Source organism: Hippocampus comes, unplaced genomic scaffold (genome assembly GCF_001891065.2).
Source record: "Hippocampus comes isolate QL1 unplaced genomic scaffold, H_comes_QL1_v1.1 scaffold57, whole genome shotgun sequence".
Classification (NCBI taxonomy): Eukaryota; Metazoa; Chordata; class Actinopteri; order Syngnathiformes; family Syngnathidae; genus Hippocampus; species Hippocampus comes.
Window position 1 is genome coordinate 1,754,824 of NW_017805039.1, and position 24,899 is coordinate 1,779,722.

The 24,899-nt window shown below is 42.7% G+C and overlaps 2 protein-coding genes across 3 annotated transcripts; both read left to right on the forward strand.

Moving 5' to 3' along the window:
• The first annotated feature begins 950 nt into the window (after positions 1-950).
• plac8l1 (PLAC8 like 1) lies at positions 951-4,521 on the forward strand. Of its 2 annotated transcripts, XM_019864284.1 has the most exons (6): positions 951-1,126; positions 1,211-1,297; positions 1,622-1,685; positions 2,480-2,688; positions 2,765-2,901; positions 3,513-4,521. In XM_019864284.1, exons 3-6 carry the CDS (start codon positions 1,660-1,662, stop codon positions 3,642-3,644), a joined length of 504 nt encoding a protein of 167 aa, XP_019719843.1. In that variant the 5' UTR covers positions 951-1,126; positions 1,211-1,297; positions 1,622-1,659; the 3' UTR covers positions 3,645-4,521. The 2 variants fall into 2 exon arrangements, with proteins under 2 accessions (XP_019719843.1, XP_019719842.1); XM_019864283.1 differs by having other exon boundaries at positions 951-1,297.
• grxcr2 (glutaredoxin and cysteine rich domain containing 2) lies at positions 3,643-24,491 on the forward strand. The gene is made up of 8 exons (XM_019864248.1): positions 3,643-3,746; positions 9,882-9,943; positions 10,036-10,157; positions 18,004-18,065; positions 18,750-18,936; positions 19,722-19,831; positions 21,885-22,097; positions 23,731-24,491. Exons 4-8 carry the CDS (start codon positions 18,009-18,011, stop codon positions 23,956-23,958), a joined length of 795 nt encoding a protein of 264 aa, XP_019719807.1. The 5' UTR covers positions 3,643-3,746; positions 9,882-9,943; positions 10,036-10,157; positions 18,004-18,008; the 3' UTR covers positions 23,959-24,491.
• Positions 24,492-24,899: the final 408 nt, after the last annotated feature.

Consider the following 24,899-nt stretch of genomic DNA (forward strand, 5'->3'; position numbering starts at 1 on the left):
ATTCATATTTGTCATAAATTCATGCCAGCTTTATGAATAATACAGCAATGCATGCTATATGTGAGCGTCTTTCACTGCTGGACACATGCAGTTGTTGCCGAGATGGAGATGCCAAAGTGACATTGAGTATCAAATAGGAAGCTCGATTCCTTCAAGGTATGAGCACCACGGCGGTTGGCTGCTTCAAAGGCAACATGATTAATACTTCAGCCCGAGGGATGGCTATTATTAAAATGTCTTCCCCTTTGATGCGCGTTTCTGTGATACAAACCAAACATGTTGTGTCAAATCTTTAATGCTCTTCACATTTGATGTTGTTTTCACTTGATGAGTCGGGGTTGAACAAGAAAGTGTCGCATCATATCACAGCCGACATAACAAATCAATTCCCTTTTGCAGGTGAACTGTTGGTATTCTCTCCCTGAATCAATTTTCCCCTTGCCTGCACCTCATTTGTCGGAGTCAGTTTTTGTTTTCCTGCCCAAGGGTGAGTGTAACATTTACTTGCTTTGCGTTTATAAGGAACATGCACATCAGGAATGTGTCACAATGTCGGCCTCCTTCAAAACTATGAAAAATGTCTTACCCTTGCATACTATTACATTTTCCATGCACACACGTTCCCGGTCACGTTTGATTGTCTGTGTCAAATAATGGACGATAGATCTTTTCAAACTGTAGATTCATGTTTTGTAGAAAAGGGAACGTGTGCTTTTATTTGCTACAGTGTATTAGTCTTTATTGTTTTAAGATAGTTTTAATTTGTCACAGTTGAAAAAAAATCATACGAAACCGCAAAATTGTTCCGCTAAAAAAGGCAATTTATGATGCCGTTATTGAATTCAACGGTAAAGTACCGGTTGTCCGTGGGCGTCAGCAGTTGGCGTCACGCTTTGTGCTCACACGTCATATAAAAAGTCTTATCATACTTCACAAAAGAAAATGACTGTGTGACACCATCTTCCCAAACTCTTCTGCAAAGGTATTTGAGCCATGAGTGACAGTTAGGCTAAGCCTAAACTTGGCAAAGTTGCCATCAGGGACTTCATTGAGGATCTGAGCCCTGAGCCAACAGAGGGGTACATTTGTCACTGTGGCCTAAGATGAACTGCAATATATGGGCCAGGTCTCTCAGGTTGTTGGAGAAGAGGGTCAGGTGACCTCCATGCGGCAGTGAAGTCAAAAAAAGATGTTCTTTTGGTACTTGCAGAACGTGAGCAAGCAACCTCAAAATAGTTTTGAGTAGCCCAGGCTGGACAAAGATCAAAAGCACCTGGGGTCAGAAAAATCCCTCCAGGTAACTGTTCCTGTTAACTCACTGTTTAACTGTTAAATTGTTGATCCAAAATTTGTTTTTAAAGAAATGCTTTTGTTCTTTAAACCTGAATGAAATTTTATGATTGTAAAACCTGAGGCATGGGGTATTCAAGGCTATATACATTTACCCCAATGTGTATCTTTAGCAGTGTTTCATGTAGAGGACAGCTAGGAGACTTATCTCTGCCGCACGGGTTTTTTTTTTTTTTTCCTTGGCAAGCCTTGCGTCAAGCTGCTTTATCTGCCCCTGACATTCTCCCCCACACAGGGTGAGTGCCACTTCTTTCTCCTCGTCATCTCTCAGGCCTCACTCCCCTCTCTGGATGGCAGCGGCTTGTAGTCATGGAGCAGACCATTGTCACACACCAGTAAGTGTTAAGTCTTTTCGGCCGCTTGTCTTCAACACTCAGCGTTACAGCAAAGAGTATTTGGCTTAACTGCTGTGTGCTGTCTTTCTTGGTGTTACATTCACAGGCCACAGCATTAGGCACATACTGTACAAATAAGCTAATCATTGTATTCTAATGAGATCCAATATAAGAGCTGTATCAATAGTTCTGCCTTTGCAGACATAACAATGCTCACGTGAGAGAGGACTCAATGGAATTGTGGCTAAAAAAAAAGTTTCAAAATGGAAGAGAATGCATGTTTTCCTCACATGAAGACAAAATCTAGTCCAGTTTGCTGTTTCGCTGTTGAGAAGTGTTTCATAAATATATAAAATTAAGTTCAATGAGCAACATAGATCAATTAAAAAAAATCTGAAGTGCTTATGCCCCTTTGTTGTTTTTTTGGGAGGAGGATGGAATGAATGAACGGCAATTTAATTAATTTTACTGAGGAAAGATGATTTGAAATCCAAGTGTTTTTATTTGCAAGCGTGGTCACAGAATATACAATATTAAACTTGGATTTCAAGGCACCACTGTATATATATTTATCCAGCCAGTCTTTTGCTGTACACCGTATTCATTCACATACGTAAAACAAAGTGATGCCTCTAAATGTAGTCAATAATGAACAAAATTCACAAATGAGTGGAGAATTTGCTGACCACGAAAGGACAATTTTTTAGTGTGTTTTATTACATGCAATTTATTTAATTATTTGCCTTTGTTAAAAGAATGACGAAAGTGTTGCACTAAATATCTCCTGCATGTAGACCCTCGCTGTCAAGGTCCATGTTGGAGGAGAAAGGGGATGGAGGTTTCTCTGCAGTAAGTGACACGAATTGGAGGTCCAACAACGCGAGCGCAGTGGCATTGACTCAGCCCGGCTTGGGCATCGCCACGACGACCGTCACCACCATCACGCAGACGGGCGGCGAGTGGAGCAGCGGCCTGTTTGACATCTGCGGAGACAAGTGCACATGTAACGGATGTTTTGCGCATGTTCTTGTCCTCCTTTGATTCCAAGGTTTGGGGTGTTTAATGTTCTTCCCGCTCAGGTGTCATCGGTGCTGTGGCGCCGTGCTGTTTGGACCTGAGTCTCGCTAATCTGTATGGCGAGTGCCTCTGTTTTCCTCTGCTGCCAGGGTCCACCTTTGCTATGAGGGTCGCGCTCAGGGAGCGGTACAAGATACGGGTGAGTCGAATATACAGAACCGGTGGGGGGGAGACAAACAAGAAACAAACAAAGTTGTTAGTTGAGGGTGTTCGTTTTTTTTTTGAATGGATGGCTCTACTTTACGAAACGGCAAAAGGAGAAATGGATTCCCGAGAACACACCATCGGTAACTAAATCACTTCCTGCTTTCCCTTACTTTCACAGCCAATCAGAAGCTATCAACATAAAAACATGTCTATGCAATTATTAAACAACAGAATGTAATCTAGGTAATTTTAACATGAAAGAATATGATGCTCAAACGTAAAATGATAATAATTTACAATATAATTTTTCAGTTTATTAACATGCTGTAAAGCAGAGGTCGCCACCCTCTGGTCCGCGGCCTGCTACTGGTCCGTGGGCCATTTGGTACGGAGCCACAGCGATACATATAAAAAATATGTACTTTTTTTTCAATACACAGCCAGGAAAACGAAATATGAGGTGTGAAACATATATTGTACATCCCAATGGGAATGTCCGTCAAAGGACATACTGTTTTGAAAATTGCCCAGCCCCACTGAATACTTTCGTCGATTGAGGGGAGTGGATGGATGAACTACAAAACCAGTTGCTGTGTTCCACAGGGGAACATGTGCAACGACTGGAGTACCGTGTGTTGCTGTTACTCCCTGGCCGTGTGTCAGATGGTGCGAGAGATGAAGCGGCGGACGCTGGCTCGGACGTACCACGTAGCCACCACACTGGAGTGCACTTGACTTGGGACCACAAGTCTCCAGACCTGACCCTGAACATCTTGCCCACTTCTCAGCAGTGTTGATTCTGAGGGTCCCAGAAGGAAGCCTGCATTGCTTCACTAGGTACATTTGCACAGTCCAGTTTGATGCAGTCCGAAATGTATTGCCACATCTAAGTCTTTATCAAGGATACTAGTGCACGCTTATTCACTCTTGTCAGTGTCAATCATAACTAAGAATGATTCTTTCTGTTTTTGAACTTTCTAATCATTCCTTTTGGTTCCCTTATTGTCAACATATCAAGGACAAAACATTAGGTAAAGTTAAATGAATGTAGCCGGTGTCATTAAAACGGCATTATTATTTATATCACCGTATGGTGTCTTTGAGACTTGAACTTCATCTTCATTTTATTAAGTGGATAAAATGTTGCAATAAATTTGTCATAAATGAGGACAAAGTGCATATAAATAGCAAAATATATTATGTGAGCTTCCTGACTGGGAGGACAATGACATAATGGACTTGTTCGCATTTTTATTTTTATGAGCACGTGTTGGACCTTGCCATAGAAACATGATTCAGTTAACAAGCGGACTTTAGGCTGTTTAACAAATGCATTTCAAATTTCTGAAAGACAAATGCTATAGATGAGTGGACACGATGAAGCTGCAACATAATCAGCTTTGTCTGTTTTTCATCAAAATGCGTTGAAGCTAAAAAAAAAAAAAGTTTTTCTCTGTATTATTTTACTGCACGCCCAGAGATATGAGCCTCATAATCTTTTACAGCTGCCGCGTTGTGATACTTTATGGATTTTGCAGGTCTGAGCTTTTTGATTTTTGTCTTGCACGCCAAAGGTCATCTGACACATTAAATGTAATCCTTCTCTCTGGTACATGACGGTGAGATAAAGCGTGGAAGCTATGCGGGCGCAAAGTTGGGTAGAGCCAATACAGTGCATATAAAAATTCTACACAGCCCTTTTCAAATTCCAGGATTGGTGTTGAGACCAAAACAAATCCCTTCAAAACCTTTTCCACCATTTATTCACAGACAGCCTGTAGAAAGTATTGGAAATACTGTCCCTCTTTGCAAGGGGTCGTGGGGGGGGGGGGGCGTAATGGTGTTGCACAAGTGTGCACACCCTTTCATAATGGAATGTGGCGGCCTTCAGAATAAAACAGTTACATTCAAACGTATACACACCTACCACCACTATGTAGTGTGTGACCCTTCATTGAAAAATTTTGGTCATCTCTGCTTTAGATTGTGCCAGTTCCTAATAAAGTCGTCAGTGACACCCCCACCCCCCCGCCCTCCCCCCCAAAAAAAGGCACTGGGCATCCTCTCACGAGTCACACCATCACAACAACAACTGCAGTTGAAAGCCACTGTGTGTTGATACGTTGAATTTTTATACTTGCTGTTGTGCCTTAACACATCCCCGCCCGTGTTCCCACCCTGCGGGCATTCAATTATGTTATTAATCCTGATTGCCGCGCTTCCCTGAATTTGAAATGCCGGCCAGCAAGCTTTCACCGCGAGGGTGTGAAAACATCATTATACACAAAGCAGATGGGCGCTCAAAGGGCAAACATGGCATTTATTCCCCATCTCGTGGAGGTAGCTGCCAACCTGGCAGCTAATTCCGGGAAAGTCACATTCCTGACGTTAAGGAGGAGAAAGTGTTGTATATGGTTAACTCAAAACCCGCCATATTATCGTTCACTTTCTGCTGTCTCAGTGGAGCGCAGATTTTGATAAGTGTATTGTGGGATTTGGCTGTGATCATCTTTCTATATGGACTTACGTTACTGCCCACTCATGGCAATAAATATGAGCCAGGAGGAAAGATCAGAATCTTGTAGGTGTGGGATCATAACACAAACACAGACGATATAGTGCAACAGAATTGCATTAAAAATTGTTAGCTAATTTAATGCATTCAAAGTCACAGATAATACAGTGTAGAACATGAGAATGGGGACCCTGAGTGGAGAAAAATACGTGCATATTTTGTATTGGTGTTATGCACATGACTTTAAAATCAGACTTTCATCTCTCAACGAAGGTTCTGGAACGTTGTAACCCTGTTCAATAAAGGAAGGGGCTATTTTCCTGTGGCACCTGTCCTCAAGCTGTTTTATTTGTGCCCATTCTGGAACTCCCTAAATGCCACAAGCTGGCTCAGTAGTAACAGTGCAATTGTGTCTGATAAACACAATGTTCGAGCTCCAACCAAAGAAAAGAAAAACAACTGTCCAAAAGTGATGGCACGGAGGGAAAATGCTGTGAAAGGACCAGTTAATTTTTAATTTTTCAGAACATTACTGGTTGAACAAACAGTCCAGAAACATAATTTTCCCAACATCTTAGTACTTTCATAAAATGTTTGATCATGGATCCCAGGAGAAGTGGAATTTTCTGCAATGTTTGGGTCCAGATTTGAAAGACCCCCCCCCCCCCCACTGCAAAGGGACACGTGTGGGGCTGTTTGGAAACAGCATTTTGCACAGTAAAAAAAATTAAAATCATATTTTCATGTGCCAGTTTGGAATTTGGCGAGTTTATCCAATCCCTCTTTGACTGCAAAAGTGATCCATTACCAAAATTGTGACATGGAAAGATTGCCCAAAACAAACCCATGCATACAAAACGTAGCATATTTGGTCAATTTTGGGTCTGCCCATATCCCCTTCTGTGAATTTAGAAATTGATTCTATGACAGTTACGGCTCTAAAGCAAACCATGAGACATTGGGGAACGTGGGAATTTTCAACCGACTTTTGGGTACTGCCAGCTGCCACACTGTGGCTTGGGAATGCTTCCCAGCTCCAGTGACTGTAAAAGGGGATCTGGCTGTGCCATGGGTGTGTGTGTGTGTGTGTGTGTGTGTGTGTGTGTGTGTGTGTGTGTGTGTGTGTGTGTGTGTGTGTGCGCGCATGCACGTGCAGATGTGTGCATGTGTGCATGCGTGTGTGTGCCTACTTAGCCACCAGGGGGCAGTCTTGCTACAGATGTGAGTTGACGGTTTTCTAATAATAATCATAAGGAGTGAAGCTGCCCAGAGGGAGAAGTCATCGGTCCAATGTGCTGATCTGAGGTCAGATTCGATTCCCCCAGCGGGAGAAGAGGTCAAGATTTGAAGCAGTCCTGGCGCATCTGAAGTCAGCAGGCGGGCCATAAAACGTGTGCACTCATATTGCTTCCTGCGCTTTCAGCATCAGAACGCACAGATGCATGGGGTGTGGAGTACACGCGCTTATAGAAAACAGCCCTTTGGGGAAATGTGTGTATGAGTAATTTAGACTAACTCCGTGATGCGATTGCACTCTTTTGCCGCTTGCAAACAGATGAAATCAAAACGGCTCAAGGGGGAACGCATCCGAGCCTCAAGTTGCACACCCACCACCACTGTAAAGATGATGAGGTGACAAAGAAGTGTGCGCTATGCCAACCGCCACTCTCCTTCTTTCCTTCCTAATCTCCCCATTTATTCACCTTTCCCTGCTGTTTCTTGTCATTTTCAAAATTGTAATTCTTTTATCCATCTACTTGCTTTAGGGCTTATCCTCATTAGGGTCACAGCTCAGCTGGCGACTAACCTCGTTGACTTCTGGCAATTGGAAAAAAAAAATCTTGTTTGCTTGTAAAGGTTCCCTAGAAAACGACGGAAGCTGTTCATATGCCGTAATATTGAAGACCCTGTAAAGTGAAATCACAGATTTGTTTCTGAATACATGATACATGTTTGAACATAGTTGCTGAAAAGGTGGGAAAACCGACAACTACTATCGCATGGAATTGTGGCAGTGAAGCATGAAACCGTTTTTCACCATTTCAGTTTTCACCATTTAGCCATTTTAGCTCATTTTAAAAAATGCTTCCCATTTTCAGGGCTTATTACATAATGAAATGAAATGCGGAGTCATGTGCTAGCATTGTAGATGTTTTTAGCTAATCGGAGTGCATCCTCACTGGATGCCACAATTTCCAGAACAGCTTAGTTGTGTCATTTAAATTCCCAAAAAAGGATATCTGATACTGCAGATAAGCCCGTTGCCCGTCTTGTCGGCGGAGAGGAGTCCCGGAAGTGCGTATAATTTCTCAACGCAAACATATCAGCATGTGAAGGCATTAGAAAAAAGCTCGACAAAGTAGCAAACATTTTCAGAGAATGTGCTTTTATTTATTTAGCAGACACGTGCACAACGTTGGAGAGCAGAGACAAAGGCCTGATTTTCCTCACAATTTTGAAATCTCATGATATATACTTGCTCATTTGTTATTTTAATCATTAAAAATTGCAGGATTCTGAACAAAACTCTACTACATTGTGTGTCAAACTTACAATACATTTATTTTCGATTTACCGAGTCTTTAGGGAGCACCTCAATTTGTCTTCGAGGAGCAGGCATTGAGGATGTTCGATGGAGGAGCGATGATTGAGGAACAACTGACGTTTCCTTTCCGCAAGTCTTTTAGCTCCTCCGCAGCTACATATTAAAGGTCTCGTGATTACTCTAGTTGAAATATACGTATGTAGTTTGTTGAGTCACTTGTCGGTACATTTTTGAGGACTTTCATCCAGGTGCAGGCAACGTTAACTTATAACAGTTGCATTTTAACAGCCTAAAAGGGTCGATTAAATTTAAGGTTTCTTTTTTTTCCCAGATAATGGTATTTTTTTTTTTGGTGAAGAAAAAAACTTACCTGGCTGGTAGTTTCGGCTGTCGATTTCTACCGTATGTAGTTCCATGCGGTGTGTAACATGGAGAATAATAAAATATATTTTTCATTGTCAGCCAACACTGTGAAAGTAGACCAAGGGAAAGATGAAAAAGGGAAAAGTGGGGTGAAATCTGCAAAGCTGGAACAGTTGCTCCCCTGGTGATACAACATGCACCACCTGGGCTTTATATACACACACACACGCACACACACACACAGGTGCACGCACTTCCACACTGTTCATATCACATCCTCACTGACAGTCTTTAGTTGCAAACTGCCCTTCCTTTGTCTCCTGCTTGTCTTCTTGTCTTTCTCTCTTTCTGCCTCTCTCTTTGACTCTGGCTCTTGCGCTTGGTCTGTCTGACACACACACACACACACACACACACACACACACACACACACACACACACACACACACACACACACACACACACACACACAGTAAAGTAAGGCAAAAAAAGCTAAACCTAGCATTTTACCCATAAAGAAAAACATCCCCATAATAAGGGTGGGCTCTCAAGCGTTGTGCATACAAGTACACACACGCACACACACACACACACACACACACACACACACACACACACACACACACACACACCAAACCAACACATACACCACACTTACTTGTGCAAACATAGACACATTGGCTGTATAATATGATGAATGAAGCTCATTCAAGCAGTTTTTGTTTGTAGACCATTCAAAATGTACACACACAAAAGTCGATGTCAAATACCGTGCCAGATAAGGATAGTACAAGCACACACGCATGCACGCACACACACACACACACACACACACACACACACACACACACACACACACACACACTCGCACCCAAGTTAGCTTCACGCATACATACATACCGATGAATGGAGAGACTATTTGTATTCAGAATTTAGGAGCGATATGTTGTCAGTGGTTAAAAAAAAAAAATCATATATTGTGAGGCTGAACACATCAAGTCACCATTTTTTTTATATTGGATGTGCCATGTTGGTATTTTTCCCCATTCACCCTTGTGTCAGAAAAAAGTAGCAAGAAATGGAGTCGGGACAGCCCCGAAATCATGAAGGCAAGGTGCACATTTATCACTTTGATCACTGGGGCGACCCGCTATTCAATGGAGTACCGTATACACACTACGCACGCTCATATACAGAACTTTATTACTTGTGCAGCGCAAATGGTACTTTCAGACACTGAAATGAAACTGAGAGGCCAGCAGAGGAGGAGGAGTTCAAAAAGATGTAATTAGCACCAAGTACCACTTCATGGGTTTATCGATAGGCTACACACGGCACAGCTATAATACGTTTTATTTGGGGGGTAGGGGGAAACAGGGGTGGGAGCTTGTAGTACTTAAGATAAGTAGACTGACTAGAATGTAAACTCAGGCCAAGGCAGACAGACCTACGCCAAGTTAACAAGTGACAGACATGTTTTGCAGAGCGTGCGTTGTTGTGTTTGATTTGAATAAATTGAGTTGGCCGCTAACGTCTCTTCTGTCCGCAGGCTAGCTGGAGCCATCTTGGCATATGAAGAAAATCATAGGGGGGCGAAAGTCTCCTTTGAAGGTGCCATCTCGACTCTTTTCATGTGAAAGCTTCAAAGTGAATGTTTAGGCTCATTCCATGAGGACTGTTTGTTATTCTGCTGCATGGTGAAGTCTTTCGGTGGCTGCGGGACCCCCTGATGCGGTTGGGGTCCTTATGCTTCGGGATGGATCTAGGAGGCCTTCCTTCCTGACCGCTTCCATGGATTTGAGGAACGGGAACGCTACATAGTTGGGTGAGTCACCTTTATACGATCAAGGCAACTGCACAACTTTACCGTGTCATACCTCATTATATTCATGTACCGTATTTTCCACACTAAAAGGCGGACTGGATTATGAGGCGCACCTTCAATGAATGGCCTATTTTGTAATTTTTTTCATACATTGGGTGCACTGCATTATAAGACGCAATCTACAATGCCTCCACGAGATAGAGCTACGCTCAAGGAATCACCCATCAGAACGATCAGATGTCAGTAAAACTTATTTAATAAAGCAGCGACACAGTTCACTTAACCAACAGCAAGTTATAACATTGACTCGTTAACGTTGACCTCTTTTGTCGCTGCTCTAGTTCCGTGTTCAACTGTCTAACCGATTGCCTTAAGTTTGAACTCTGCGTTGTCAGCCTGTCCCGAGCAAGGAGCCATTTGGGGGGTCGAAATATTACCGTAATGACCATACACAAGGCACCTGGGATTTTAAAGCGCGTTGGGAGCTTTTAAGAAAAAAGGCTTTTAGGTGCGCCTTTTAGTGTGTAAAATACGGTACTGCATTTCAAAGCGAGTCTAAATTTTAATTAGAGATGGCTTTAAATGAATTTTTGAGGTTGATTTAAAAAAATGTCTACTTTTTTTTCTCATACATCAGGTTTTTCTGTTTCAATTTTTTTCAAATTTTGTGTTTGTTTGAGCTCTACAAGCTTGCGCAATATGGATACGGAGTTAAATGTCATCAAACTACTATTGTTAACACGTTCAAGTTGGTTACATAATTTACCAACAAAAGCCAGTAGCAAAGTTGGAGGCAGTGCAAGCAGTGTTCCAGTTGCAGCTCAGTGATGCGGTGTGTCTCTTAAGACCTATGCAGGTCCAAATTGAAATGGAAAGTTTTTTTTTCTTTTTTTTTTTTTCTGAGCAAACAAAGTTTTTTCCACCAGTGACCCTTAAGGACAGATAGGTGAAGTAAAAAAAAAAAAAAAAAGGAGAGAACAATCCCACAAGCCCAAATGGAAAACATGGTTTGAAGTCAGTGACAGAGGGCCTCCAGGCAAAAGCAAACACAACCTATTTTACATGTTATAAATTTCATTTTCTCTCCTGTCACTTTGCAAGGAATATTTTGGCAAGGCAAAGAGCACTTCCTTTTTTGTCTTCTGGTGGCTTCATTCTGCCACACACACTTTAAAATGAACTCTAATTCACAGCCAGTTGATGGAACATTAGCTTAAATTTGAAACGTGATCACTTCTATATTAAAAAAAAAAGGCTCGCTTGTGAAAAAGTTCCTAATCTTACGAGAATAAAGTTGCTTTTTTTCTTAAAATCTTACTTTAATGAACACGTTTGAAATAACAACAACAACAATAAAACTATTCTGGAATATTACACCTTTTATTTTGGAAAAGACACCTTTATTCTTCACTTTTGCTTTTATTTCGTCATAGTTTTTACTGTAAATGCCGCTTTTCCTATTTCCGTGTCTTAATTGAATACATTCCTGCCGCATGATTGCACCCGCGCTGTCATCTTGTCATCATTGTTTAGTGTGAAAAACAACGCCTGCGGGCCATTTGCAATATGTCGCACCACATAAAATGTCCTTGTCACCGGTACCATGACCCGCATGTATATCTTGCCTCGTATATAGGATGTTGGTAAGAGTTGCATAATGCTTTTATGTCCACTACACACACACACACACACACACACACACACCCACATGCACTCTCCTGCCATTGATGAAGGTGTTCTTTCATCGAAGTGTCTTTCTGGGAGCACCCGTCCGTGTTTGTGCACACATTATTCCGATACTGCATGTCAAGGGCGATACCGCACGTCAAGGGCTTCAACGCTTTTCTAAGAGTGTCAAATGTGTAGGTGGCGCATGGAGTGATGACAAGAGAGTGCAAGAAGTAACGATGAAAAGTCTTAGGGATTTTTTTTTTTTCCATCCCCCTGCTTAGGCTCCCCTCTAGCTGTCCATGCCTCCGTTTCCTATTTGGTCCTTCGTGGTGGACTAGTTTGAGGTGGCGGAACTGTGATGAATAACCCGTATGTGCTAATTGCTAAAAACATGTCTGAAGCTGATTGGCTGACAGAAGTAGAGCAAGGGGCTTTGTGAGACACATTCCATCGACGCTACTTGCACATGAGGGCAACCCAACAGGGGAAGTACGGCTACATCGTACTTAATGAGGCGTCGCTAGACATGACGAAAGGGGAGGTAAGAAGCTGATTGGTGGAGACACAAGGGGCAGGGCTGAAGCAATATTTCGGTTCATTTGTCCGTCCATATGTCCTCTGCTCGATCCATCTGTCCACCAAGCTGTCCGTTTGTCATTTCATCCACCTGTCTAATAATCTGTCTGTCTGTCTGTCTGTCCATCGAATGCTCTGTCTGTCCATCAACATGTCTGATGTACTATTTGTCACCCGACAGTCCGTATATCTCTTGATCTGTTCGACTCTTGATCTGTTTGTCCATCCATCCGTCTATCCGTGGGGTTCTCACTCTGTCGAATGTAACCAGATAGACAAATAAACATCAATTTTAGAGTCACTTTTGTTAACATTTGAGCCTTAGGGGACTTCTAACCCTCGTTGTAAGCATTTAAACAAATCCTGGCGATTGTGTCTAACCGCCAAGGTCGTATCTCTTCAAACAAAGTATGCGGAATGTGAACAAGTCTCCGAAATCTAAAAATAAACAAGAACCGGGCGGCCTTGTCTTCCATCAAAGACTAACACAGGCTGCGATCATGCAAGCGTGTCCAATCTAGCGAGCGAGCGAGCTTCTTCAGAGGATGACACGTCACTCAAAGGCAGACACAAACAAGGGAGCACGATGAGGCGTTGAGCGAGCCGACTGGTGGAGGTGTCATTCGGCGAAGGGAGGACAGAGGCCGATATGCACGACGCGGAAATTTGTGCGACACCGATACACCTTCACAAGCGGCCTACAGCGCCTCCTGCATGGAAAAGGTCAATTCACTCAAACGTTTTCATGAAGATGAAGAACACTTGACTTATGCGCACCCTGCCGAACGACGAGACAAACAGCCAAGGCAGCAAAACACTCTCCAAAAAGAGAGATTGACAGTTTGTTGTGTTCACCATTTGTGAAGAAATGAATGCAATTCCGAAGTCTTGTCTGTGTTGCTAGCAAACATCATGATGTCTGAGGCACAAGCGTGATGGGAGCAGTGCCGGGTTGACTTTGCATGAATAGTGGAGTATGATGGGAATGATCTAGCCTGTCGGTCTTCCTATTGACGTGTCTACCAAATCCGTCTGTGTTCATCCATTGGCTCAAACTATCCATAAGCTCATCCATCTCTGTCTCATGATCAAGTTGTTCGTCCATCCAGACATCCATGCTTGTTGATTTATCTGTCTCTCCATGTGTCCGTCATCCAGCCCATCCATCGAACCGCCAATCAGTCAATCTATCTCTCAATTTCGCCTGTCCGTCCATACTTCTGCAAAGCACGTTGCCTTTTTCGACACCAACCCAAGTCACCAAATATGGCTCCTTGTCCAATAAAAAGGTGGACACACATAAATGGCCCTGTGATCCAAGGCCGATCTGAGAATTTATGGTGCGCAACATATCAGACGGGGTCCTATTTTATTAGAGGCCGCCGGTGGGGGTGGAAAAAAAAAGCGAGGCAAAGGGAAGCAGGATTCAGAGAGAAAATCCCTGGGAAAAATAAAATCTTAAGACGGAAGCACGCCGAGACGAAGGCAAATATCTATGAAAGAGACAAACGACGGAGCACAAAGACGGGATACAGCCACAAAGTAAACAAACGGTCACAAGCGTGCGGCGGAGCAGGGTGTTAAAAGTGAGAAGCCATCCACTTGGGTTCAAGGAGAGCGACAGAGTGAGGAATACGACTCGCGGTGAATCAAATGGACTGAAAAACAAATGAGATCCGAGGACTCCGCCGCAGCTCAGATCCCACATGAGATGGGTAGGCGTGTGAGGGCAGCTATTTAAAGCTCTGACATGATCTCATTGTTGCCAACAACAACAACAACAATGCAGAGCTCAGTGCTAAACAGCTACAAAGAAAACAATCGTTCGTAGCTATAACCGTAGAGGGCATCTTCGGTTTCCCACATACGGCATTTCCAGGTGACAAACGACATTTAGCAATGACACCGCTTTGTTCACTGTACTCCATTTAGTTGTTTTATGGTTGTGGCCGTGTTTTTAATTGTTTTATCTATCGATCTATCTATCTATATCTGCATATAATGTTTTCCCTGTGACCCTTCTTCATATTATGGCTTGCTCGTTAGGTTCTTTTTTTCCACCCGTGCGTCAACCAATCAGCTCCCTCCAGCCACCTGTGCCTTGGCCAGGTGTACCTCGTTGTCTCGTCAGTTTGCTTGTATTTCGTTCCCCGGCTTCTGTTAGCTTCTGTCAATTCGTTGCTGCGGCAGCAAGTCTTGTTCCCCTCGTCATGTCAGGATTCTTGTAGTTGTGAAAGTTTTGTTTCCTGGTGTATCTTTATTCATTTGGATGTGGCTTGTTTTCCTTTTTAAAGCAAAAAATGAATTTTTACTGTCAATTATATACGTTTTGATAACTTGGCATGTGTCACTCAATGCAGCTGTGATGCCTGCAACAAAGGCAATTTTAACAATGAACTGAAATCCATTACTTAAAACCCCTGTAAGCTTTTTTTTCTTCTTGTGTACAAAAAAAAAATAAAAGGAATGAAGTTGGAGCTTATAGATGTATTGGTCTGCAGAAATGAGAAATCTCCCTGAAGATCTAGAAATGAATTGGTTGTGTGTGTGTGTGAGATTATTGTCTACTCTATTTGCGCGGAGAGATGTGCCAAAGTTCAAATTTCCCACAGTGGTTGTTTCAACCTTGACTGAACAATCATTGAAAAAATAAAGCATGCTAGAGGCAAAAAATAATAAAAATTTTGGCAATATGTTCAGAGTAGGCAAGGCCATAAAGATGACATATTGCGCCTCGTGCAGGAGGGTTTTTTCTGGATCGTGGCATAATTCATCACTTTTGTTCTCACTGGCCATTATTTTGACCACTGCAGTCATTTTATGCAGTTTGAAAAATTGCTGATATTTGTTCAAACAGTCCAACCGCCAAAGAGAACGAATCTATCTGGTGATGTTGGTTCCAAGTTGTTCTAATTTCAAAACGATGTTTCCAGTAAGAAATAACGTAGAGTGGATTGAAATTTCAGGAATTCATCCTGTCTCTCTGTCTTTCTCTCTCTCTTACACACTGTCATACATTTGTTTGTTGTTGTGCTTTTTGATGGGCGTTGCCTAGTTAGTGGCGTCAAGAAGTCCATTTTGCCATTTTCCGTGTCTCCCCCACTTCACTGCCACTCAGGCAGCGTGCCTTAAGCTACATTGGGGTACACATATTAGGCAGCCACACACGTTCCAAAGTCATAAGCTCAATTTCTGCTTGTATTGATTTCATGACACTTTCCATCCTGTAGTAAATCGTTTGAGACAGAATACGATGAAGAGTCGGATTTTTTTTTTTCCCATGCAGAAATTCATTTTAAAAATTATTATCTTTGCTGCTTTGTGAGAAAACCCCATGAAGCAATTATATAAATATCTGATCAAGGACACACTTAAGTCCTGGGGCCACTCTCTACTGTAAAAAGTGATTTGAAGTTAATGTTGTTGAAAAGGGAAAAAAAAAGCGCGATTCATAAGTAAGTGATCTGGAGTTGCCATGGCAATGACACAGGCACTCATTACAATTAGACCGCTCTTTTTTTGGGGGGTCCTGAGATTAAATAAAAATTGGAGTGGAGACTCAGCACTTTTTATTTGCATCCATTGAAAGACACGAGCAGCGCCCTTCGGCTAATTGGCCGTCAGTCCACCACCAGCAAAATCTTAGCTTGCTATCTTTGCTTTCGCTTTTGATTGACACACTCAGTAAGATCGATGATGACGTTTAAATGTTCCCGTTAAAACGTTGCTGCTGTGGAGCAGATTTTCTTTCAATGGCCCTTCTGCATTATCATGTTTTTTTTTTTTCCCCCCCATCATGACACTGTATGAGGTTGGACTCCACGTATATTGTTAGTCTTAGCGAGCAATCCTCCAAGATGCTGATTTTTCAGCATGATTGTTGCACAGGTGTGCCTTTGGCCGGCCGTAATAAAAAGCCACGATCGAATGTGCAATCTAAAAATGTGGGCTGTTTTCACAGTATTTTCTCATCGAGTTCAGAGCATGACATCGACTTTGCCTTCTGTTTTTCTTCGCGTCGCCTTCAGTCGGGCTGTTGGTGACATGATTTGCTCTTTCACGTCAATCTGCGCCTCATCACTCCTCCCCTGCCTCTCATCGGTTGCCCTCAGTCTCATCCGTCTCTTTTCCTGGTTTCTAACTCTTCCTTCTAACTCACTCCTATTCCTCCTTGCTGTCACCGAGTCGCCTGAAGGCAGAGCCAGCGTTGGCAAGTGTGAGTCTGGTGCAAGGGAGGAGGCCACTTCATTAGTTTACGCCTGCAATACTAATCTATTTAAAAGCGACATTGGATGCATTATTTCCCCCAATTTATTATATTTCCCAGGTGTCTGTTTTGTCAAAATAGCCCGAGGATGTACCAAATATTCAGGTAAAAGAATGATCTGATTGTTTAATTCTACACTTGGTAGGGGAGCAGGCACTCAGAGTCCATTTTCTGTAACAATTCCCCTCTCAAATGATGCTCAATATGCAGCGATATAGTCAGAGAGTTAGTCGTTTCAGTTTCTTCGTAGTACAACGGAACTGCGGTCTCGCCCATACCCTTGAGAACTTACCCAAAATAGCACAGCAGGGGCCTTTTTTTTCTTTGCCTTTTCATATGCTTTACACAATGGAAGTGTAAAGCGCATGATGCGAGAGGGAGACGCATATGCGGCAACTCGGCATGCATGCACCTGCTGAACTGCTGATGTGCACAACGTGACGAATGTATGAATGGATGAAGCTCATATTGATACGGGGGATAGAACAGACAACAGGGTGTGATGTGTCCGTGTGGACGCTGTCACCATTTTTATTTATTCTTTTGTTTCTTGCATGAGTGACTTGCTTGTCCCGCACCAATCACAAAGCCTTTGTTTTGAAGAAACAACTCCCAAAAAGTTCAGGATGTTGGGATTTGCTTAAAATGCACTTTGCCCATTTACATGTAATTTTAAAGTGCAACTGTTGTGGTGCTTTCACCCTTTAATGGAAGTGTAATTATTCTTTCGCCACTGCGAAGAATGACTAATATTAGTGCCGTACCGATGAGCTTGGAAAAAAGATGAGCTGCCTAAATATGATACAGTGCTATTTGTCTCATTAAAAAAAAAAATTGCATTATATTGCTTAGGTATACCTAACATTAGACCCGCTGGCATGCCAGTGCAATGCTAACACCCCACTCCTTTGACAGGCTGTACTCTGTTGTGTAACAACTCCCACACACACACACAAACACACTCGGGCACGTGCACACAGGCTTTTATTCTAGCGCTCATAACTATTTGATGATAGAGCTTCTGGTTCCTTCACCTCCCTTTGGTACACACGATCCAGATGTGAATAATTTAACGTGCTTACCAATAAAGGTGGGCCAATGGTGGCTCATTGTTAAGCTCAGGAGGCCCATCACACACACTCACACACACACACACGAGAAAAGTCAAGGCTCCATCCACCCACCTTCGTACTCACAGCAGCTCTTGAGCAGGACTCTCATCCCCGCTATGTTCTGTCTATTGCCGTCCATCACAGAAGGCGGCGCGGTGACTGCTTAATGCTGACATTCGCACCCGATGGACTGACCCTCCTGCTCTCTGCATCCCTTCAGGCGTCATGGAGGAACCCCAGAGAAAAAAAAGTCAGCGACATGAAGGCACCAAGCCCAGGAAGGTGAGTTATCTCGGGAGAGCTCGCCAAATGCTGCTTGACGGGCTGTCAAAAGGTGGAAAAAAAAATATCCTGGCATCACTTGCACTTTGTGAATTGGACCAAGAACCGGCTGGCCCATTGGGCAATACAGGCAGTGGTACGGGTTCTGTTTCAGGGATTTTCATTATAGTTATTTTTAATTAATTTTTAGTTCTTTAGTTTGTTTTTGTTTTTCTTTTTTTTCCCAAAAATTTTGCTTAGTTATTAGTTTTAGTGTTATTTTTTTAAACATATGGAGTATTTCTGTAGGTAAAGGCAGTGTTAATGTTCAAACTATGCCTCATGTTTCGGTGTTTTGCAAATTCCAATGATGTTAAAGCTACTTTTTAGGCCTCCAACGCTACTGTTTTTTTATGATGGTGGTACTTGGAGAGCTCAGTATTTTGTCACAGCGTACTTGACATTTCCCGTATTTTTATTCCCACTCTGTTTTGCACGCGCGTAAAAAGAGATGACATGAAAGCCTGCCTCGACGTCGACGCGTTCTGATTATCCATATGCCCCCTCTCCCATAATAGATCAAACCGTTCCGCTTTTACTGATCATCTTCTCGGCAACCAAGCAACGGCGTTAACGCATCACTATGCATCCCGACAGCTCGTACCGTACCGACCGTTAAAGCCCGCTCCGCTTCCAAACCACCAGGTCAGGTTCAAACTGGCGTCGTCCTACAGCGGCCGGGTCCTGAAGCACGTGTACGAGGACGGGCAGGAGCTGGACAGCCCCGAAGAGAAGTACCCTCACAGCTTCCTCCCGCACGGCAAGATAGCGCCAAGCCACCTGGAGATGGAGCAACTGTGCGGCTTTGAGGAGCCTCCGTCGGAGCGGCAGCGTGGGTTGATATCGTGATGGCGGCAAAGTGTTCCGCTGGCTTATGTCAAATGGATGGCTGCACTTTTGGTTTGCTTGGGAGGGCCTCTGTCAAGGAAGCTGGAAACATCGGAGATCAGAACAGTACGCTTTTATGTATGCTCCTTGCGGCATACCTGCTGGAGGTTTGCGTGGCTCAAACCGTGAATGTCGCCTTCATAGTAATGCAAATGTGCATGTAGAGCGACTGCTTTGTGATGATGATGATGATATTTGTAGCACTGCTACTTTATTCGTATCACAATTCAAGGAGATCCAATACCCCACACAAAAAAGTATCAGAAAATACTTAAGTGTTTATTATAATGTGTTACTCCCAGATAGAAAAAAAAAAGTCCCATTATCCATGGCTGGTATTAGAAGTACTGTGAAATCAATGCTGTGCAATTTTTCAGGACTTTTATTTTCCCCAGCATTCATTTGTTTATGTTTAAAAAAAATGTGGCATTTTATCAAGTTTTTATATTAAGAGTTTCCTAACCTGCAATTTTGCGAACATCCACTTCATTCTAATGAATTCCCGTGAATTTTGCAACGATACTCGAAACATTCATCAAAACAAGTCAAACCCCGTGGAAGTACTTTTCTAATGCTGCCGAATGATGTATCCAGACTGTTCCTTGTGTGACTTAAGGAAGCTTATTTTAAAAAAACAAACGTATTCATTGGGTTGATTGCTAATTGAAAACTTTAGTTGCATATGTAGGGCATGACGACCATGACAACATGTTGTTCTTGTGCGCTCAGGTGTCGAGACTCCAACAGGGCTCATTGCCCAGAGAATCAACGTGTACAGAGGAATAGGAAGCTGCAAGGCTGCTGCGGGCCAGACCAACCAAACAGATGGAGACACTAAAGTACGTAAGCAGTGGGCTCAAGATAGTTACTTGAAATGTATTCATAGTTTCAACTGCTCGCAACATCGTGGGGGCGCTCATCATTGTTAATGTTTCTAATTAATGCTGAGCAGGGAACTCATTTAGTTGATTGATGCGTTAAAACGCCGAACTTGAATTTGTCTGAAGGACGTGCTGCTGTTTTGGTTTGCAAGGGTTCACACAGGATCAGCAGTTAACTATGTGAACAATAGTGGCTATGAATTGAGATCATTCCCCCCCATCAGGGAATAAGGAGGCAACTATTTGGGAAGAGGTCAAGTGTCAAGTGGACTGACGAGTCAACTCGTCAAAGAGTCGACTTTGGCTTGAAGCAGACTGAATCATCGCGAAGGAGACGTTTTTGGCATCTTGCGTCTTCCAGTCCTCCAATTTACGTTCGGCTCATCATTTTCGAGTCAATTACCAAAAAAACAAAAAAACCCCAGCTGTAACCTGTCCAACCTCTAGTGGCCGCTGTTCCTTATTAAGAAATAGGCACTTTATGAGCTACACGTGCACATATAAATGACCAATACCACAGATGTAAAAACGGCACTAGATCATGACAGCAAAAGTTGCATTTTAATTTTTATCATGTATGGCGTCGAGCTTAGACTTTTGACCTTTTGTTTTTTTTCTTTGTATTTTCTTTTTGGAGGCTATTTTTTAAAGTTAATTAGAGACACTGGCGAGAGATGACTGAGCATTCTGATGATCATCTGTTTCACCTTTGAAGGTCCCAATCGGACAGTTTTTATTACAGAACCCGAAAACCACATCTTTTAATTCCTGTCACTGTGTTATTTCCAAAAGTATTTGACTTAGTTCCAGTGTATGGTCTCATTGGACTTATTGTATGTAAATAAGAAAGAAATAAGAAAGGAGTTATCGTAGGTTTGCAGCACTGCTCGTATTTACTGTATATTTTCCCGTCCCGCATAGAGTTGCTTAAAACAGAAACCCAACAACAATAAACAGCTGCCATATTTCATAAAGAAGCTTAGAGAACAGGAAAAAAAACCCAGACCTCAAACAGAAAACGGGATAAATCCCTGTGCAATTAAAGTAACTTTTAGATCGAAGGAGAGGGGGGCGGGGGCAAAACAATTAACATCCGAACACGAAGACGACACTTGGGCCACAATATCAGGGAAGCCTGCTGGCTTAGTGTCAGCTTCATCCACCGTACAAAAAGCCACCCGCCATCTCAGACGCCACAATCTTATCACGTTTATCAGCCGAGGACAGCAATGTGGATTTTATACAGGGGCGGCTAGTTCTTTGGGGGGCATTTAGGGTTCACAGACATGACTGCTCCCCTCTATGCAACACACGCGCACACACACACACACACTCATTTTTTTTTTTTTTTTTTTTTTTTAAAGACTCCACTGGAGCACAATGCTCCTTATCTGATAGTCATTTCACCAGGTTTGAAAAACGCAAATGACTGCAGATATCTGCAACCCAAGGGATGTAAAAAGGAAGGAAGTGTGAGCGATAAGTCATACAAAGTAATATACGAAAGCTTTCAGCATTGTTTTTAAACCCTCGTTGACGGACGATAATACTGCACATGTGCAGATGCTAGCCATACAAATATTCTGATCACAATGTAAAGGATGCCATTCAATAAAATGATAGAGAATTATGCTTAACAGCTTACAGCATTATTCCCCCCCCCCCAAAAAAAAAAAAAAAATATATATATATATATAGAGTATCATTATATAACATTACAATTGTATCATTATTATTGCCCTGCAGCTGGTTGCTAGGCAGAGTTCACGGGGCTCAAAAGAGAAAAAATAATATCAATTGAAAAATATCCATCACCAAAATGTTGGAAGTTTTTGTTGTTGCCTTTTTATCCAACTGACAACTAAGCATTGTTTCGCTTGGTGTTCTGGCGAAAAACAAAAAGTGGATATACTGATCAATGTTGGACTTCTTTATTATATATGCGTAAAATCGATATCCTAAAGCAACAAAAAAAAAGCACTGATTATCCATAGTTTGTGTTTGCCCTCAGTCATCGGTGCTAGACTTCGGAAAGCTCATCATCTATACCAGCAACCTGCGCATCGTGCGAGCGCCCGCAAGGAAGGCCGACGCGTTACGCCACGGTTCAGCGCCCCCTGCCTCCCTGGAGGGATACCTGCAAGCCCGCGAACGTGGCAGCAGGAGGCGATCGAAGGCTCTCGGTGCGCAGGAGGGCGAGCGCAAACCGACCACTCACACGCAGGTAATGATCCTCGACCAAAGTATTCTGGAAAGAAGTATTTATTACCTCTGTTTGTGTTTCCTGCTATTCTCATTGCTCCATATTCCCCACTCTGTCTCGCTGTGCTCCATGAACTCTCTAAAGAGATTACATACTGTGCGCTGCTACATTACTGTCATTCTCAACTCTCTGTCCCGCTGATGTTTCTTTGCACCGCTACAACATGGTACACACACTGATAATCAGGCCTACTGTAAATTGAGCCTTTTTTCCTCCATTGGCGATCAAAGTCAGCAATGGCTTGAATATTGGAGGTCTCTGCAAGGTTATCCTGAGTGATTATCCAGTCAGGTGGGGTGTGCTCGCAATGAGTTTTCCTTCCCAATCTGGCTGATAATAAATGTTTCAACTTATTTACGATTGCACTTAAATTGGAGATCATTCCGTACGGAAGGATTTCAGGTCATTATTATTGAACAGGTTGCATCAATCAATCAATCAATCAATCAATCAATCAATCAATCAATCAATCAATCAATCAAACTTTATTTGTAGAGTGATTTTCATATATGGTATTGCAACTCAAAGTGCTTCACAATTATTAATCATTGGTTTATCATTAACTGTTCTTGGCCTTGACGTCTTTCTGAGCAGATCGTAGGGGAAGAATCACTCCTAACACACCCTACGCCACAGGTAATCACTCATGATAATCACTTAGAGCCTTTTCCGACTTTGATTGGAAGGGATGGGGGGATGCTCAAATTATCCCCGATTGTTGGGTTGTGTGTGCCCCACTTCACTTCCTTCCTCCTCATCTCCTTGAAGGATTGCTCTTCACTTTGGCCTCATCCTTTTCTTCCCCTCATCTTGTTACTTTCCCATTTTTCTCTGAAAAGAAGTTTGCTTGTTTTTTTTTTATTTTTATTTTCCCTCAAGTTGCCAATTTCCTCTTCGTCTCGGCTGCGGCAAGTCCAGGAGTTAATCTTCTTTTGCGATTCTCCATCCCTCACGCAGAGTTTCAATAGGGTTGCAGACATTTTGCATTTGTTAATCCACTCTGGAGTCACATTTCTCTACAGTTGCTACATTGGATCGTGATGTGTGTGTGTGTGTGTGTGTGTGTGTGTGTGTGTGTGTGTGTGTGTGTGTGTGTGTGTGTGTGGTACACACAAGTGTAAGGTACTGCTGGGCTTGCAAAATTTTGGTAGCTGCTGAAAATAAAACTTGGAACAGACAGTGACATGGGCATAGAAGTGATAAAGTACACAACGGTACCTGTTGTGTCACAATGCAATCTCTAAGTTTCTTTTTCCAAGTTCATCCCGATAGCCCAAGTTTGATGAAAGATTGGGAATGACAATGAACATGAGTTTGTATTTGTTTTGGCTGAAAACCTGCCCTCACTGAGAGTCTTCCACATAACATTTGCTGAGGTTCAAGATAACAAATAGCTAGCTAGCCAAATAGACGGATAGCTAGCTCTCCAGCTAGCTATATATACAGCTATAGATGAGTTTCAATTGAGGCAGATGGGCCAACCAGTAGGCTACGGTGCTACGTCTCATCTTGCTATTTTATACCTGTGCCATCACTTCTTTTTGACACTCTTACCACCTACTCGTGTCCCCCCCTCCACCCCCATGCTCTCCAGGAGCCGGGCGGCTGCCAGCTCTGCGGCGACTCGGGCTGCACGCCGTGCTCGCTGTGTCATGGCAGCAAGCTGTCCATGCTGGCCAACCGCTTCAACGAGTCCATCAGCGAGCTGCGCTGCCAGGCCTGCTACCCTCACGGTTTAGAGAGGTGCCAGGCTTGCTCCGGCAAGTCGCCATTTTTGCCCATCGCTCATGCCCGGCCAGGGGGGGAGCCAGCCAACCATTGATTGGAAGTGTGTTCGATGTTCAAGTGTGTGTCCGGGCCACACTACTGCCTAATCTGAAATGTTCATGGCGGGGTTTTACGCATAAGCCATGGCTGAATAGGGGAATTATAACTGAGCAGCACGCCAGTTAAATACATTTTACTGTGTGTCGTTAACATAATTCCCCCCTGTCCCCTCCCTCCTTCTTTTTTGCTGATCACACATTATTCCCCATCTCTGTTGTCCTTAAAATTAATTGGCAGGAACCAATTTATTGCATTAATCCTAACACAGTCTCTCTGCACCAGGATATTTACACGTAGACGATCTGTATGAGGCGTAAGACCGGTGCACAGTGTTTTGGAATCATTTGAAAAATAATTGTGGAAATCATTTGGATCATTTTAGACGTAGGTACTGAATTAGAGTGTCATCTTCATGAACTTTTTGAAGTGAAAGCAGTCAGATTTAATTCTTCTGATATTGCCAACTCAGATCAGTTGTTTCTAGCATTTATTTTTGGAGATTGCGGCATTAATTATTAATAAAGATTGTTGTAAAACTTGTTTGCCTGTGTGATCATACAGTATGCTCATTCAAAATACATAAAAAAGGCATAAATGAGTTGATTATTCTTTTGTATATTGCCTCCCAAAAGGCAGCGGAAATTATAAAAGACAAATTAGGTACTGCATGTGCAATGCAGTACTTTTTTCATGTAGAACGTTGCGACTAACTAACATTATTTGGAATAGTAAAGCTCAAACTTCAAATACTAATTTAGCTACAAGCACCGCCTTGGTATGAGTACGCCCTGAAATCCAAATCTTGACTGATGTGAACATTATATGCATATAATGATACCTGTTCACAACAAAGTGAAAAACAAGGTGAAAAATGATTGGCTGAGGAAATCCACACCTTTATTGTCTTGCTCTAAGTGATGCCACTCGACATCAGCA